The sequence below is a fragment of the Ambystoma mexicanum genome, chromosome 1q (assembly GCF_040938575.1).
Source record: "Ambystoma mexicanum isolate Mex_15411 chromosome 1q, UKY_AmexF1_1, whole genome shotgun sequence".
Taxonomy (NCBI): domain Eukaryota; kingdom Metazoa; phylum Chordata; class Amphibia; order Caudata; family Ambystomatidae; genus Ambystoma; species Ambystoma mexicanum.
In genome coordinates, this window is record NC_090922.1 from 859,276,460 (window position 1) to 859,292,962 (window position 16,503).

The 16,503-nt window shown below is 51.4% G+C and overlaps 1 protein-coding gene across 1 annotated transcript in view; it reads right to left on the minus strand.

Annotated features, from left to right (window-relative positions):
- NEK7 (NIMA related kinase 7) overlaps positions 1–16,503 on the minus strand; it is a 1,199,876-nt gene that overhangs the window by 746,566 nt on the left and 436,807 nt on the right. Inside the window, exon 4 of the mRNA XM_069641506.1 lies at positions 12,909–12,971. Within this exon, the coding sequence (XP_069497607.1) occupies positions 12,909–12,971 (63 nt within the window). The remainder of the gene's footprint in view (positions 1–12,908; positions 12,972–16,503) is intronic.

The window sequence follows — 16,503 nt, forward strand, 5'->3', positions numbered from 1 at the left end:
GGGACCTCCACACACTCATCCTCCAGAACCAGACCTACCACACCCGCATGCTTGCAGCCATGGAGGAGCAGACTAGGGCCTTGCGTGGGCTGCCTCCCATAGTGCAACCACCTCCGGATGCAGCTGCACAGGGTGATAATAGCGACAGCAGTGATACTCCCACAACAGGGTAGCCGTGTGGGCCATGAGCCCATGGAGGTGTTTTATCTTCCCAGGATCCACGCAGGTGGGTTCTGGTGTGCATCCTGTCCTCGGACCTCCTGGGTGGCCTCCCCAACCCCCCCGGGCCCATCAATGGCCATTTTTGATTGTTTCTTATTTTTATTTTTATTTATTTTATTCCCTATTTTTTTGGGACGATTTGTTGGCTTCCGTGGTTCCTGTGGGCATACGCTGCATTGTGGCTGGGCACATGCAGGCTTGTAATGTATTTGGTTCAGATGCTTGGGTTTGAGTCACACACACCCCTCCTGCTTCCCGTTTCCATGGGCTTGCAAAGGGTGTGCCCAAGTGACAGTGAATTACACAGTGACGTTGGACTCCCATGAGCTGTGTGGGCAGTCTGTAGTCAATACTGTGTATACATTCCTAGTGCATATTGCTGTTGTGTTGTACACTGCATGTTGCATTGATGTGTAACTCATCTTCTGTGTCTACCTCCCAATTTGCAGGTCCCTTCCTCATGTCTACACAAGGACCTCTAGTCTGGAGATGGGATCCATGTTGGCAGCAGTGCACCTACAACTCTACATGGCGCCAACACTGCACAGTTGGTAGTGGTGGGAGTGCAGGCATTGCCGGTGGTGAGACTACTAATATGTAACATTTGTGATGTCATGTTAATGGTAGTACGTGCTCAAGTATGTTGTTGGTCCGGCATTGCTGTGAGCATTTCAGGTGTTGCAGGTTTCTAATAGGGACACTGTACATAGTGACACTAGTGTCATGTTGTGGGGATTACTTTGTTTACCTGCAAATAGCATGACATGGCACGGTGTGTCGTGTGGCGGTGCTGGGGTTGGGTTGGCTGACATGGCACTGTCCTCTTGTTGCATTTTGCAAGTGGGTATTCATTTTAGCTGCTTGAATGTGTAACTTCACAAAACTGCATTGGTGGTGTCTGTGTGGGTAGGGATGCACACATTGTGACACTTCCAGGTGAACAATCTCAGGCTGATATGGTATTCACGGTTCATTCTCCAGACATTCAGGATCAGTGTCAGGTTGAGTCATCATTGATTGTCAGATGGAATGTGCCAGGCCAGTGTGCACTCCACAGGGGTGTGATCACTATGTGAAGTAATTAGCCACTAGCTGTGTACGGGCTGCCTCCCCCCGTGCCCTTTCCCCTCCCATGCGCAGCGGCTGTGCATGTGGTTGTGGATGTGGGGCCACCACCATGTCCACGGCCAGGCCCCGGCGTGTTGCAACGTTGTGCAGGACACATGCTGCCACTATGATCCTGCACACTACTGGGGGAGCGTACAACAGCTGCCCGCCAGAACAGTCAAGGGAGCGAAAGCGTGACTTTAGCACTCCGAATGTGCGCTCCACTATGCCCCGGGTCGTAATGTGGGCTGTGTTATATCTTACCTCGGGTGGCGTGGTGGGGTTCCGAATTGGCGTCATCATGTGGGGGCTGAGAGGGTTGGCACTGTCCCCTGTGGAGGTGGTGATTGGTATCATTGGTGGGGTTGTGACCTTGCTCAGTATCCAACATGCATGCATGTGCAGTGGCATACATACTCACCAAGCAGCCATGTATCGCCATGCCGCCCAGCTTCTAGGTCCCGGCTTAGGGTGGACATTCGGTAAATGAAGCTGTCGTGGGTGGACCCGGGATAGTTGGCATATACTGAGGTGACGATTCCCTTGCCATTACATGCTACCTGCACGTTGATGGAATGCCAGTGCTTGCGGTTCCTATAGATGTGCTCAGATGCCCTGGGGGGACGTAGAGCCACATGGGTGCAGTCGATGGCACCTAGCACTTTGGGGAATCGTGCCACACCGTAAAAATCCAGGGCGGCAGCATGCCTTTCTGCAGGTGTTCTGGGCAGGTATATGTGCCTGCGGACTGATGGGCGTGCAGTGATGATGTTCAAGACCTGGTGTAGGCAGCGTGACTGGGTGGCCTGTGACACCCCACCCACTATGGCACTTGTCCGCTGAAATGATCCAGTGGCTAAGAAGTGCAGTACATTGAGGACCTTCTCCAGGGGGCTGAGTGCTTGGGAGCACAGGGTGGGTGATGTGAGGTCATCCTCCCACTCACTCACCAGGTCCAGTATTATGTGTGGTGGAAACCTGTACCTCCCATACACCTGGTCATCAGGCATCCCGAAAAGGCTGGTTCTGGGTGTGAATATTCTGGCCCTGACTATCCTCCTCCTCCTCCTTTGGTAGCCCACTGCCACTGCTGCTAGGAACGGTATGTTCATCCTGGCGTCTGAGCTTGTTATTGTTAAAGTCCGCAAATGTATGCTTTGCGCGTGTTCTAGGCGAGCGCGTGACCCGCGCACCCCTGGAATCCAGTTCCCAGTCCAATAGCGTGTGGAAATTCCCACGCACCACGGGATACAGGTGCGCTGACGTACTTGCGTGTGTAAGTGCCTGCGCACCCATGAAATACACGTACATAGGCCAATCGCGTGTATGCGCACTTTTGTCCAATTACACGCGATGACACTCTGACGTGCAGTATTTCCACGTGTGCTCCGTCATCACGTGCTGAGTGGGGAACACCCGTGCGGGTCACATCACAGACGCGCTTACGCGCTGAGGGACTCTGGTCCAATAGAATCGCGTATGCGTGCTGACGCGCTTACGCGCTAAGGGCCTTTCCTCGGATTTCACGCTGACGTGCAGGATTTTCACGTGCCAAATCACTCCGTATCAAGCTGGCCACGCGAAAACACACGGAAGACCACGCTCCTGCCCAGAAGGCCGAGTTACTGCCCCCCAGTGCCCCGAGCAGCCTCCCACGTGCCATCTGCTGCTGCCTGCCTGCTGCCACCGTGCCCTGCCATTTGGTGCCTGCACATCAGCCATCTGCAGGGGTCCAGTTGCTGTGTCCACCCCTGCTGGAACTGAAGACTCCCGACTGGGATTACATCGCTCCACAGCCCAGCCCCAGGACCCAGTTGCCCACCCACACCTGCCTCTGGGGTTGCCATGTCGGGCACTTCCACATCTGGCACCAGTGGCAACCCCAGGCCAGAGGGGCAGAGGGGCACCAGCTTCACTGACACCGAAGTTGGTGTCCTGGTGGAGCATGTCCTGGGGCAGTATGATGCCCTCTTTGGATCGTCCCGCGCCAGCAAGGAAGGACGGGAGAGGATCTGGGCCGACTGTGTGGTTGCCATCAACGCGGAGGGGGTGGCAACCCGCAACGTCCTGAAGATCAAGAAGCGCTGGGAGGACTTGAGGTCCAGGACCCTTGTGAAGGCCCGGCGCCTCGTGGAGGGGGGCCGGGGCCGCATGAGTTCCATCCAGATGAGGGTCCTGGAACGCGTACGCCCAGCGCTCCACGCCCAGATCCTTGAGAGGGAGGCCCGTCTGGAGTTGAGCGGTAAGTGTCCAAGCATTACTGTGTGAGACAGGGCATGTTGCGGTGTGCTGGTTCTATGATACTTGCCTGTATGTGTGCCATAGGCCATGTATGCATGTATGTGTGCAGGGACATCATGGTAATGCATGTGCGACCAGTGATGTGTGACCCACATGGTTGTTGCATGTGTTCAAATGCCGCATGGGGAGCCCTATGCAGATTTTGAACATGAGAGCATGCCAGTCTCTGTACCTGGACATGGGTGGGGGTGAGGGATGGGTGCTGATGCCAGGTACATATATGGTAGCCATGTCTGTGTGCCTGACCTGCGTGTCTGTGACTTGTGCATGCCATGGATGCATGACACATGTGTGTGACAATGCACAGATTCAGTGAAGCAGCCAAATTACCCTTGTATCCGCTGTGTTTGGTGTGTTTGGGGCCAGATGGATGTGACTGAGGTGAAGTGTGTGCATGTGATAGGCATGAGCCATGATGCATGTGAGTTACATATCATTGAATGTTTCAAGAGTCCATTGGACCTGCATGGAAATGTCCATGGCATGCACCATGCCTGTTACTGTGTGTGTTTTGCCTGGACTGACCCATGTGTTGTGGAGGGACATGATGGAAGTGTACTTTGACAGTGGTGCTCATCTGCTATTGCTTCCTGTCTAGGGGACCATTGTACAGTGCCCTGATGCTTGTGTTCTTTGTCTCCCTCTACGCAGCGGCTAGTGAAGAAGAGGGCGGAGACGGCGCTGTGGAGCAAGGCGGCGGGGATGCCCCCACGGCTGCAGCGGAAGGGGTGGGTGAGCCCCCACAGGGGCCTGCTACGGTGGGAGACGGTGAGGAGCCATCCAGGTTGGTGGTTTGCACAGAGGAGGAGGAGGCCGCCACTGGGGCACACATGGGGCCTGGTGGGGGCATCCCTGCTGCTGCAAGTGGTGCAGTCCAGGGCCAGGGGCAGGAGGCAGCACAGGTCACCGTGGAGGGGCCTGTGCATGTCGCTGTCCCTGACCCTGTGAGTGCACCACCATGCACCACCAGGGATGCCCCGTCCCAGGCCCGTCCGCAGGTAGAGGGGATGTCCATGTCACCTGACTCCCCTCCACCTGCGGACGTGGGAACCCCTGGCCGTGTGGAGAAGGTCCTGATTGAGGTTGCGATGCGCACGGCTGTGATTCGTGATGCCGTGCGTGCTTCCCAGGAGGAGCACGCACGTCATCACGAAGTGCACCGTGCCGATGTGGCCCAATTGGGATCGCCCATGTTCGGGGGTTTCCTGCATGTGTTGGCCAATCTGGCGGCCCTCTCCTACTCTGTGCAGGCTATACACCAGTCGTTCTCCTTGCCGTCTTCCGGCCCAGATGCCACCAGGGCCCCCTGTGGACCTGCCCCGACCAATGCAGCCAGCTCGGTGGGGATCCCATCCCTGCCACAGTTGGGAGTCGGAGGTCCAGCAGGGGTGGGCAACACAGCAACTGCACCCCAGCAGATGGAAGATGTGACAGCATCATCGGGCAGGGCACGTGCACAACGGCGTCGGTGGTTTCCATCAGCCTGGATGCCGTCGTGCTGGCAGAGGCAGTGGCGTCGGAGGCAGCAGCAGGCTTGACGTGGGAGGCATCATGGCTCGGGGCCATCAAGATCAGGGGGGCAGGCATCGGCCGGAGGGCAGGGCAACCCTGGGATGGTGGTGTCTTCCGTGTGGGAGCAGTTGGTCCAGCGGATAGGTGCGGAGCGGCAGCGGGCGGAAGAGGAGCGGCTCACCATGGTCAGGGCGGAGTTCTCCATGCGTCGGGCGTTGAGGCGGGCTGAGTGCCTCGAGGAAGCTCGCAGGGAGTTTGAGCTGGACATGGGGTTATCCCTGCGAGACCTCGGGGCCTGGACAGAGTCCCGCCTCCAGGACATCGACATGGAGTTCGATGATGCCCTGGCCAGCAACATCACCGAGTGAGCCGCAGGACTTGCCCGCTGCCTTTGTATATAGTTATTTAGTTAGTTAGTGTTAGGTTTCCTTTCTTTATTTTTATTTTTTTGGACCGCTCGGACAATGGCCACTTTTTTGTATATATTTTTTTCATTAGGTAGTAGTAGGTTTCATTTATGGTGTTGGGCTCATGGACCCTGGAATATTCGTGTATATAGTTTGCTTTTTGAAGAAACATTTTTTTTATTAATTATTGTGTTCACCATGAGGAAATGGTTTTTCATTATTTTCCTTCCACATGATATTGCTTTGGACGACATTTGTTTTTGGATTACTTTTTTTTTTTATTTTTACATTTGTTCTCGGACATGGACCATTTATTTAGTTATCCCCATTGTTGTATGTTTGATTTGTTTACTTATTTTTCATCTTTAATACATGTTTTTTTAACTTTCACTTGTGGTATTTTCTCATTGGTTTCATACATGTCATGATATGGGTTTTGACATTCACTTGCACCCGTTGTGTATGTGTGTGTGACGGACGTGTTCATTTACAGACTTGCCATTGGGGTTGTATCATGTAATTGCATTCACTATGTGGGTGGATGCAATCCTTGCCTGGGTGTTTGTGCTGGGTATGCTGCCCATTACTGCCATGATTGAGTATCGTCAGGACCTGGGGGCAGGGGGACATGGGTGGGGGCCTGGTGGAGGCTGCCCCTGGTGGCTGGGGTGTGGGGGTGGTGGGGGACATGAGTGGGGGCCTGGTGGGGGCTGCCCCTGCACTGCTGGGGGGTGGGGGTGGTGGGAGACATGGGTGGGGGCCTGGTGGGGGCTGCCCCTGCACTGCTGGGGGGTGGGGGCCTGGTGGAGGCTGCCCCTGCACTGCTTGGGGGTGGGGGTGGTGGGAGACATGAGTAGGGGCCTGGTGGAGGGTGCCCATGGTGGCAGGGGGGTGGGGGTGGTGGGAGACATGAGTGGGGGCCTGGTGGAGGCTGCCCCTGGATGGGTGGGGGTGGTGGGAGACATGAGTGGGGGCCTGGTGGAGGCTGCCCCAGCACTGCTGGGGGGTGGGGGTGGTGGGAGACATGAGTGGGGGCCTGGTGGAGGCTGCCCCTGCACTGCTGGGGGGTGGGGGTGGTGGGAGACATGAGTGGGGGCCTGGTGGAGGCTGCCCCTTCACTGCTGGGGGGTGGGGGTGGTGGGAGACATGGGTGGGGGCCTGGTGGAGGGTGCCCCTGGTGGCGGGGGGGGTGGGGGTGATAGGGGACATGAGTGGGGGCCTGGTGGGGGCTGCCCCTGCACTGCTGGGGGGTGGGGGTGGTGGGAGACATGAGTGGGGGCCTGGTGGAGGGTGCCCCTGGATGGTGGGGGGTGGGGGTGGTGGGAGACATGAGCAGGTGTGCAGGGTAGTCCCCTGTTTTGTGGGCTGCCTGCAGGGGCCGTCGAGGGTGTACAGGGAACACCTGTGAGGACTCACCCAGCATAATCGCGTGTGTAACTTCCCACGCACCCCTGTAATACACGTACCAAGCCAAATGGCGTGTGATAATTCCCGCGCACCCCTGAAATACACGCGCCCAGGCTATTCGCGTGTGGAACTTCCCGCGCACCCCTGAAATACACGTACCCTGCTGAAATCGCGTGTTGAACTTCCCGCGCACCCCTGAAATACACGCGCCCAGGCTATTCGCGTGTGGAACTTCCCGCGCACCCCTGAAATACATGCGCCCAGGCTATTCGCGTGTGGAACTTCCCGCGCACCCCTGAAATACACGTGGCCAGGCTATTCGCTTGTGGAACTTCCCGCGCACCCCTGAAATACACGCGGCCAGGCTATTCGCGTGTGGAACTTCCCGCGCACCCCTGAAATACACGCGCCCAGGCAATTCGCGTGTGGAACTTCCCGCGCACCCCTGAAATACACGCGCTCAGGCTATTCGCGTGTGGAACTTCCCGCGCACCCCTGAAATACACGTACCCTGCTGTAATCGCGTGTGGGACTTCCCGCGCACCCCTGAAATACACCTACCCTGATGGAATCGCGTGTGGAACTTCCCGCGCACCCCTGAAATACACCTACCCTGATGGAATCGCGTGTGGAACTTCCCGCGCACCCCTGAAATACACCTACCCTGATGGAATCGCGTGTGGAACTTCCCGCGCACCCCTGAAATACACCTACCCTGATGGAATCGCGTGTGGAACTTCCCGCGCACCCCTGAAATCCACGTACCCGGCCAAATCGCGTGTGAGACTTCCCGCGCACCCCGGTATACACGCACACGTATTTTTTGTCAGCGTGTCCGTGTTTGTGGGTACCCCTTTGCACGTCATTTGTCCTGGAGGGCCACAGTATAGGACATTCATCATGGCAGTATATGGGTGCTATCTGTTGGCGCACCTTTTGGCGCACATTTCTTACAGCCGCATTGACGCTACCACCTGCTTTCTTGTGGCGGTCGTGTTTGTGCCTGTGCGCTGGTTTGAGCGTGCTCTTTTTTGCCCTATTCTATTCCATGAATACGTGTTGTAGGCGAGCGTGTGGGCGTTCCGCGCACTTGTGCCCTGTACTTCCCCCGTGACGCCCACGTTTTTGCAAGTTGTTCCCCATTCCGAGTGTTACGCCCGTGTTCCGCCTACTTTTGTTGCGTGCGCCGCGCTATGTGCGAATTTCGCTGTGGCCTGTGCGATTTTCGCTGTGACCTGGCGCACGCTGTTAGATGGCCTGTGCGCCAACGTGCGCGGCGCACTTTTTATCGCACATCCGCTGGTTTTCTCGCGCACGGACTTCCATGAATCGACGTGCGCTGCTTTTCGTGCGATTTTCGCACTTGCACTGCGATTTTCGCTATTCCACTGCGATTCGCACGTTTTTGCCCACTTGCGCCGCGCTAATTATTCCATGAATCGGCCTGTGAATCTGTTGGTTGTCTTCATGACCCTCAGTCTGGCTTCAGAGCTGCCAGAAGCACAGACGCTGCTCTCCTGAACATCCGTGAAGACCTGCTCTCCAACCTCAACTCAAACACTACTTGCGTTCTTAGTCTGCTTGATCTCTCTTCTGCCTTTGACACTGTCAACCATGCCATCCTGCTCAACAGTCTCCGTGATAACCTGGGTATCACTGGTCAGGCTCTGGCGTGGCTGACTTCTTTCCTCTCCGACCGACCCTCCCAGGTCTAACTTGGGTCCTTCCTCTCCGACATCTTCTCTACCTGTGGTGTACCCCAGGGATCTAACCTCTCTGCCTGGCTGTTCAACCAATACCTGGCACTCCTTGCCCACCGCATCGCTGCTCTCTGTCCCAACTTTCAGTGCTATGCAGACGATACCTACCTCATTTTCAGGCTACCCTCGGCCTCCTCTTCTCCTTCCCTCATCTCTGACTGTCTTTCTGCTATCCAGGAATGGTGTGCCACCAACGACCTCTGCCTTAATGCCAGTAAGACTGAGATTCTACTCATCGGCACACCCACTCCCTCCTTCCCTGCAGCTCTCTGGCCGGCCTCTCTTGGCCCTCCTCCCACTCCCACCTGCAAGTCTAAAAACCTTGGGCTCATCTTCGACACTGCACTCTCCTTCTCCCCTCACATCTCTGACATCTCTAAGAAGTCACACTACCAGCTGCACCTCCTTAGAGGTAGTCTTCCTTTCCTCTCCTTCCCCCAGAAGCTCACTGTCTCCAGAGCCCTGGTCCTCTCCGAGCTGGACTACTATCCAAATCTTCCTGCCTCCACTCTACGCTCTCTGCAACTTTTCCAGAACAGGACTGCGAGGCTTGTCCTTGGCCTCAAGCCCAGGGATCGTATCTCTCCAGGACTGAAATCTCTGCACTGGCTCCCAGTGACTGCGAGGATTAAATTCAAAACCCTCTGCATTGTACACAAGGCCTTCTGGGGTCTGGGGCCGCAATACCTTCAACTCTCTCTTCCTAAATATCTTCCTTCTCGAGCTCTTCGCTCATCTGTCTCCAACTCCCTCAGGGTCAGTCGCTTCTCCAAGCAACGAGTTGGTGGCAGATCACTCTCTTCGGCAGGGGCCTCTCTCTGGAACAGCCATCCTGCCTCCCTGAAACTCGAGGAGAACCATCTACGGTTCCGGAAACACCTCAAAACCTTCCTCTTTGCTTCTGCTTTCTCTCCTCCCCTCCCTTGCTGAATTCCTGACTGAAATTGCACTGGTTACCTGGCCACCCTTTTCTGATCTCTGGCCAAGGCCCCGTCAACTGCCCACCTGCACTGCCTCCCTGGCAACCCCTGCACTTGGGGACCGTTTTTTCTGTATCCCCCACAGTCCCCTTCCAGCACTTATGTCTGCACTTCCTTGCACTTGCCACCAGCTGGCTGTTTTATGTGTTTTATTTATCTTATTTATTCCACTTTCCCCTCTCCCTTCCCCCCACGCACTTTTCCTTTCCCCCCCCTTCCCATGCACTTGCACGATCTGAATGACATCTGGCCTAGTAGGATCGTTGTCTGTCCTCCCGTTGTCTGTCCTCCCTTTGTCCCCCCCTCCCTTGCCTCATCGCGCCTTGAAACACTTGTGTATAGGCGCGTTATAAATGCCATATCATATCATTGTAACAGGTCAGTACCACTTGCTCTCAGTCGACCATATATACACACCACCCAGGCCTAAGGGACCAGACCCGGGCTCTCACCTCTGGCTCTGTTTCAGCCCTGCTGTTTCCACCGAAGTGATCACATAGCTGCCTTAGCGGCTGCCTTAGGTTCAGGCCTGTCAGTCCACCGACTGTACAACTAGGATCAGTCAGTCTCTTCGGTCTCATAAGAACTCTCTTTGTCAAATCCTCAGTAACAATAGAGCCTTCTCAATGCTCACGTCTTGAGCAAGACCCATTCTCTAGAAGGCAAAATAAATCCTAACTAGGTACAATATACCACTCTGGGATGACTCTGGCAAGCACCACGTTGGGCTACAGCCACCTGAGCCTCTCAAGGTCCCTCTACAGGATATACAAGTCACACTTTTGCCAAATTATCTAATTTAGAAAATATTATAATTTTATAATTGATGGCTGGTCAGGAGCTTGCTGTACTCTCAGCACAGTGTCCTGCATGGCCACACTCCCAGCCTGAGGTAATTTACGGTTTGACCCCAAGCAGTGACAAAAGCAAGAGAGGTCCCACTGGAAGCTGCAGGCTTGGTAATGAATCCGCTTTATTGGCATGGCATCTTCCTGTCCGATATTACCAATGACACAGAAATGAAAATGAGCCATGTTCCTTCTGTCAACATCATAAAAAAGGAGGACTGTTGGACAGGTGTTCTGATGTTGAGGCTGCCTGAGATTAACTCAACTGCAAAACATCCCTCTGCTACAAGCATTTCACTGTCAAACTATTACCAGTGACAGTGGGGACACAGATGCTGCTCGGGCTGGTCCGACTTGGCCCTAACTATCCCATCGAGTCATTTTTGGATGGAGCTGACGCGCAAGTTGTGGAATCAAAAGACCAGCAGCAACCCTTGGGCAAGCCTAGTTATGTTCATAGTCATATATACTCATTATCTTTACATCCTCCTATTTAATGTACTAACCTACAAGACATTCCTTGATGCTATTGGAGAGGAACACGGGCAATACATAAAACATTTTGCTCTTGATTGACATCTTCCAACCACATTTGCCAAAAAGGGGAGAGAAAACAAAAAGAGGTAAAAGACTGGATGAAAACGGTCTCAACAAACTTTACCGCTAAACTCAATGTTTTCTAAAGCCAGTGGCCTAGGAAAAGTTGAATGAAAGCAAAACACTACTTTTAGAGCAGGCCCTTAGTCCACAGCCCACAAAATTAATTGATTCCAACAGACATTGCAAGGCTTCAGGGGACTCTAAGGCAGCTAGTCCTTAAGTACATGGCATGAAACAATGGGAAACATCACAGATTTACTTAATGGAGATACAATTAAAACCTTTAAAAATAAAAAAAAGTAAAGCCAAATAAGCATGTTTAGTTCCAAGACGAAAATGCCCCCTATATGGTTTCCTAAATCCAGCGCGCACACAGACATTCAGGAATTAATACTGAGAAAGATGCATATTCCAAAGTACAGAAATGCTACATTTAAATGCTTTTAACACAACTTTATACTGAGTGTATTTGACATGTACGTAGTCAGATGCATTTGTCAAAACCCTGCACTGAGCAGTTATGTAAAACTGAACAAGAGGAGGAATCGTGAAAGAATGAGAAGGGTTTAACAAGAAAGGTGAGGGCAAGCAGTGATTGTTATTTTCATGGCGCTTTCTAAAATGATAAAATAAATGCAATTGAAAAAGGAGGGCCGTGGTACCTTGGTTATGCTTGTGGCAATGAACCTGAAGAGTGCACAGTCCAAGACCTGCTCCAATTTGAGCAGAATTAGAGAACATCCATAGGGTGAAGAGAGGAACAGAGTTCCACCAATGTGATCTTGGAACCATATGGAGGTCAGAGATTCAGTTGGGGGTATTAAGAAATCAAATTAAAAGGTGGCCAACCTACCACTCTGGGTATGCTTTGCTTTCCCAGAAGGATGTAACTTAGAAAAGGTAGTGGGTTAGTTAGTTCCTAGATTACTCACTGGGTTGTGAAAGATTTTGACAAATTAACAAATAAAGTGTTTAGACTTACCTCCAGGGCTAACAAGGAGGGTTGGAGTGAGAGTACCACCATGACAGTGCTGGTGAAAGACCATTGGAGGCTTGTAATACGTGATGTGGCCTTTACAGGTAGGTGCAATATGACTACCACAGGGTATTGCTGTTCTGCAACTACAGTTCAGGGACATAGCACATGAGAAAGACACCACCAAAAATGCAGGAATGGTTGGCTGTAAATATGCCATCTGCTTTTTGGCACCCAGCACTACTACCCACACCCACAAAGAAAAGGTGCACATGTTCACCGAAGTAACTGCAGCTCAGGGGTTTCCATGCTCGTTAGAGAGAGGAAGGATCATGCCTGATGTCCTTAACAGGGCGCCCATAACATGAGAAGACTGGGTAATGGTGGTCTAGTTTGATGTGCCTGGGGAAGTTATATGGGTTTATCTTCAGTGTTCTGTGGACCTGAGGTGCGATTCAGAATGGGGTATAAAAGTGTGTAAAGTGGCTTTTTGAATTGTGATGAATGATACATTTGCTGCCTCTCACAATGTGCCCTGGTTGCATTACAATTCTAGAGGTTATTTATGTAAATGGTTAGTTAAGCAAAATGAGAAGACACTGTGGGGTATTTCCATTTGAAGAACTGTGTTACTCTTCTGGTACTATACAAACGCTCAAAATAATAACTAATATAACAATTTTGGGAGAAAATAAAATTGAAGAAAGTTCTAAAACATCGGGTCTGTTTTTATTACTTGAACCAATACATGAAGCTTTAGCATTTCTTTACAAATAAAAATCACACACCTTAAGAAGGTCGATTTCTTTGATGCAATCTGCCCGAGCTTTGGCATCCATCAAATCAAATATCTGTAAATGAAACAAAATGTGTTTTATTGTACCACTTGCAAAAAGTACAAATCAATAAACCATATTTCTTCACTCCTCGATATCATGTCTTTTTAGGTTCTATACAATAACATTTCTTTAAGTCACCTATTGTAGTGAACTTCATCATACAGAAAAAAGTTGCGATTTGTGCTTTTGCCAACATACCTAGTCAGCTGACAGTGTTTAGCAATTACATTTGTTTGTTTAAGGGGAAGTTCAACACTGAGGAAGTTGGAGGGTCACTGTGTTATTAAACATCATGATGAAGCAAATATAGGAGCTATTCCCGCTTTGCAATGGGTGTTTTAGATGCTAAGGAACTCCCTGTCCAGAACACGTCACCTGCCTAACTGGGAATCGGAAAGACTGTCACTTCTATTTATAAACAGGAACTGACATATTCTTATAAATTCTGGTGCAATGAAGCTACCCAAAGTAATGGAAAACGCCATTAGTGATGTGGCCAAAGGGGGCCTCTATTGATAAATCGTGAACAAATGGAGTGAGGTATTTACCTGGTCAAGTTATTTTGAAAACACACAGAAGAACAAGTTACTTACCAACTGTAACGTTCTTTCGACTGGATGTTCCTCCCACGTATTCCTCATCTTATGATAATTTGTTATCTGCAGCTTCGGAAAAAAAAATTCTCGGCAGAGGGCGCTGTGCTCGAGGTTGTGGCGTTGATTGTCCCTCGACGGTCTCCGTACCGTGTCGACGTCACTGATGGTATAAGTAGCTCGAGCCGCGCCCGTTGCTCCAGTTCTGTTTTTTCGATGAAAACATATAGGAGGAACACCCAGGCGTGCTCCATGACTGATGCACACTTCGTGAGAGGAAAGTGTAAGAAAACGTAAACTGTACTGCGGGGTAGGATGGGAGGGTCGATGAGGAATACGTGGGAGGAACATCCAGTCGAAAGAACGTTACAGTTGGTAAGTAACTTGTTCTTCGAATGGATTGTGTCCTCCCACGTATTCCTCATCTTATGATAGGCTCCCATAGCAGTAGTAATTTTGGAGGTGGGAGTATTAGTTTTCAGTTTTCATGGACATAATGCAGAACTGCCTTGGCAAATAAACCCTCATTAGAGGAGGCAGTATCCAAACAGTAATGTTTTACAAAAGTGTGTATTGTTTTCCAAGTAGCAGCTGAACAAATATCTGTTGCGGGGACGCCCCTCTTTAGAGCCGTAGAAGTAGCCATACCCCTTGTAGAATGGGCACGAAGCCCATCCGGTGGGTCTTTTCCTGCTAACCTGTAGCATTCAGTTATGGCAAAGATGATCCAGCGGGATATGGTGTGTTTTGTTACTGGTCATAAACTAGGATTATCTGTATTACCCACAAATAGTTGGTCATCTTGCCTCAATTTAGCCATTCTTGAGATATATAAAGTAAGAGCCCTATTGGGATCTCTCCTCTCCCTTTCCCAAATGAGGAGGAGGATAAAAAGTTGGTAATATTATCTTTTGCGACAAATGGAAGTCTGAAACTACCTTTGGTAAAAAGGAAGGTTTAACTTTAAGGACTACTTTATCCTTATAAAAAGTAGTAAATGGCAGTTTGCATGAGAGAGCCTGAAGTTCGCTAACCCTGCGGGCTGATGACAAGGCCACAAGAAGTACCGTTTTTAATGTTAAGAGCCTCAATGGGCAGGAGTGTATAGGCTCAAAGGGTACACAAGTCAAGAATTTTAGTACTAGATTTAAGTCCCAAGTTGGGACATGAAAAGGTACTGGGAGGTATACATTAGTAAGCCCCTTTAAGAATTGAATGATCAATGGAATTTTGAACTATGAAACCTCTTCTGAGGTGTGCTTGAAAATAGACAGCGCAGCAAGGTATCCTTTAATTGTCCCTATCTGGAGCCCCAGATTGGCTAGATGCAGTAGGAAAGAAAGCACCATTGGGGTGCCACATTGAAAAGGGTCTACATTCTTATCTTTGCACCAGTTACTGAACTTGTTCCAGCAACATCGGTATAAAGATTTTGTTGCTGGCCTTCTGGCCGAAAGCAAGATCTCCATTACGTCATCCGGAAGATCCCAATCCTTGTATCTCAACCTCTCCGAAACCATGCGTGAAGGTTGAGCGTCTTGACCTCTGGATGGAGAACGCGACCTTCCTCTTGCGAGAGAAGATCCTCTCTTTGCGGAAGACATATTGGAGGGCAGATGGACATGTCTAGAAGGTCCGGGTATCACGTCCTCCTGGCCCAATCCGGGGCAATTAGTATCATGGTTTTCCTGAACTTTCTCAACCTCCTGCTTACTTGAGGAATCACGGGGACTGGGGGAAACGCGTACAGCAGTGGAAACTTCCACTCCACTACGAATGCGTCTCCCAGAGCTCCTCTTTGAGGAAATTCCCTTGAGCAGTACTGCTCGCACTTCTGATTGATCACAGTGGCGAACAGATCCACTTGAGGGGTCCCTCAAAGGGCGAAGATCTCTTGAAGGACTTCCTGAGCTAGCTCCCACTGGTGGGAGACTGTGCGATGCCTGCTCAGAGCGTCTGCCGCTGTGTTTTGCTCTCCGGCTAGGTGAATTGCCGATAGAGAGATTCCTTCTCGTATTGCCCAGAACCAGAGCTGCATTGCCTCTCTGCACAGTGGTAGCGACCCTACTCCTCCACTCTTGTTGAGGTAGTACATGGCCACTGTGTTGTCCGTCGTTATCAGGACATTCTTTCCCTGTACAGAGGGCAGAAAGGCCTTCAACGCTAGTCTGATTGCCCTCAGCTCCAATAGGTTGATGTGTAGTTTGGACTCCGATGGAGACCAACGACCGCTGATTGTCAGATCGTTGGTGTGTGCTCCCCAGCCTGTGAGTGAGGCGTCCGTCACTACTGTTATCTCTGGCCATGGTTGCCAAAAGGATTCTCCCTCGAGAATGTTGTGGTTGCAAGCCCACCATAGTAGATCCTGAGCAACTACGCTCGGGACTTGCAGAAGATCCGACATATTCCCTGAGAAGTGGGACCACTGAGTTCTGAGTGCCCATTGAAGGGATCTCATTCTCAACCTGGCATCTGGTACTAGGAAAATGCAGGATGCCATGAGGCCGAGCAACCTGAGAAAATCGAAGGCTGGTAGATGTTGGGCATTCTGAAACTTCGTTACCATCTGCTGGATGTGGAGAGCTCTCACTTCGGGAGGCGAGGCTTTTCCCGATGAAGTGTCCAAGACTGCTCCGATAAACTGGAGTTTCTGGGTTGGTATCATGTGGGACTTATTGAAATTGAGGGAGAAGACCAGTTTGTGGAGGAAGTGGCAGGTGATCGAAAGATGTTCCTGAGCTTGTTCTGGAGAACTTGCTCTGATCAACCAGTCGTCCAGGTAGGGATATATGTGAATACCTCCTCTCCTGAGACTTGCTGCCACAACCGCCAACAGTTTGGTGAAAACCCTTGGGGCGGAGGTCAACCCGAATGGCAGAACTCGAAACTGATAAAGAGAATGGCCAATCGCGAACCTCAGGTACTTTCTGTGCCCTGGATGGATTGGCACA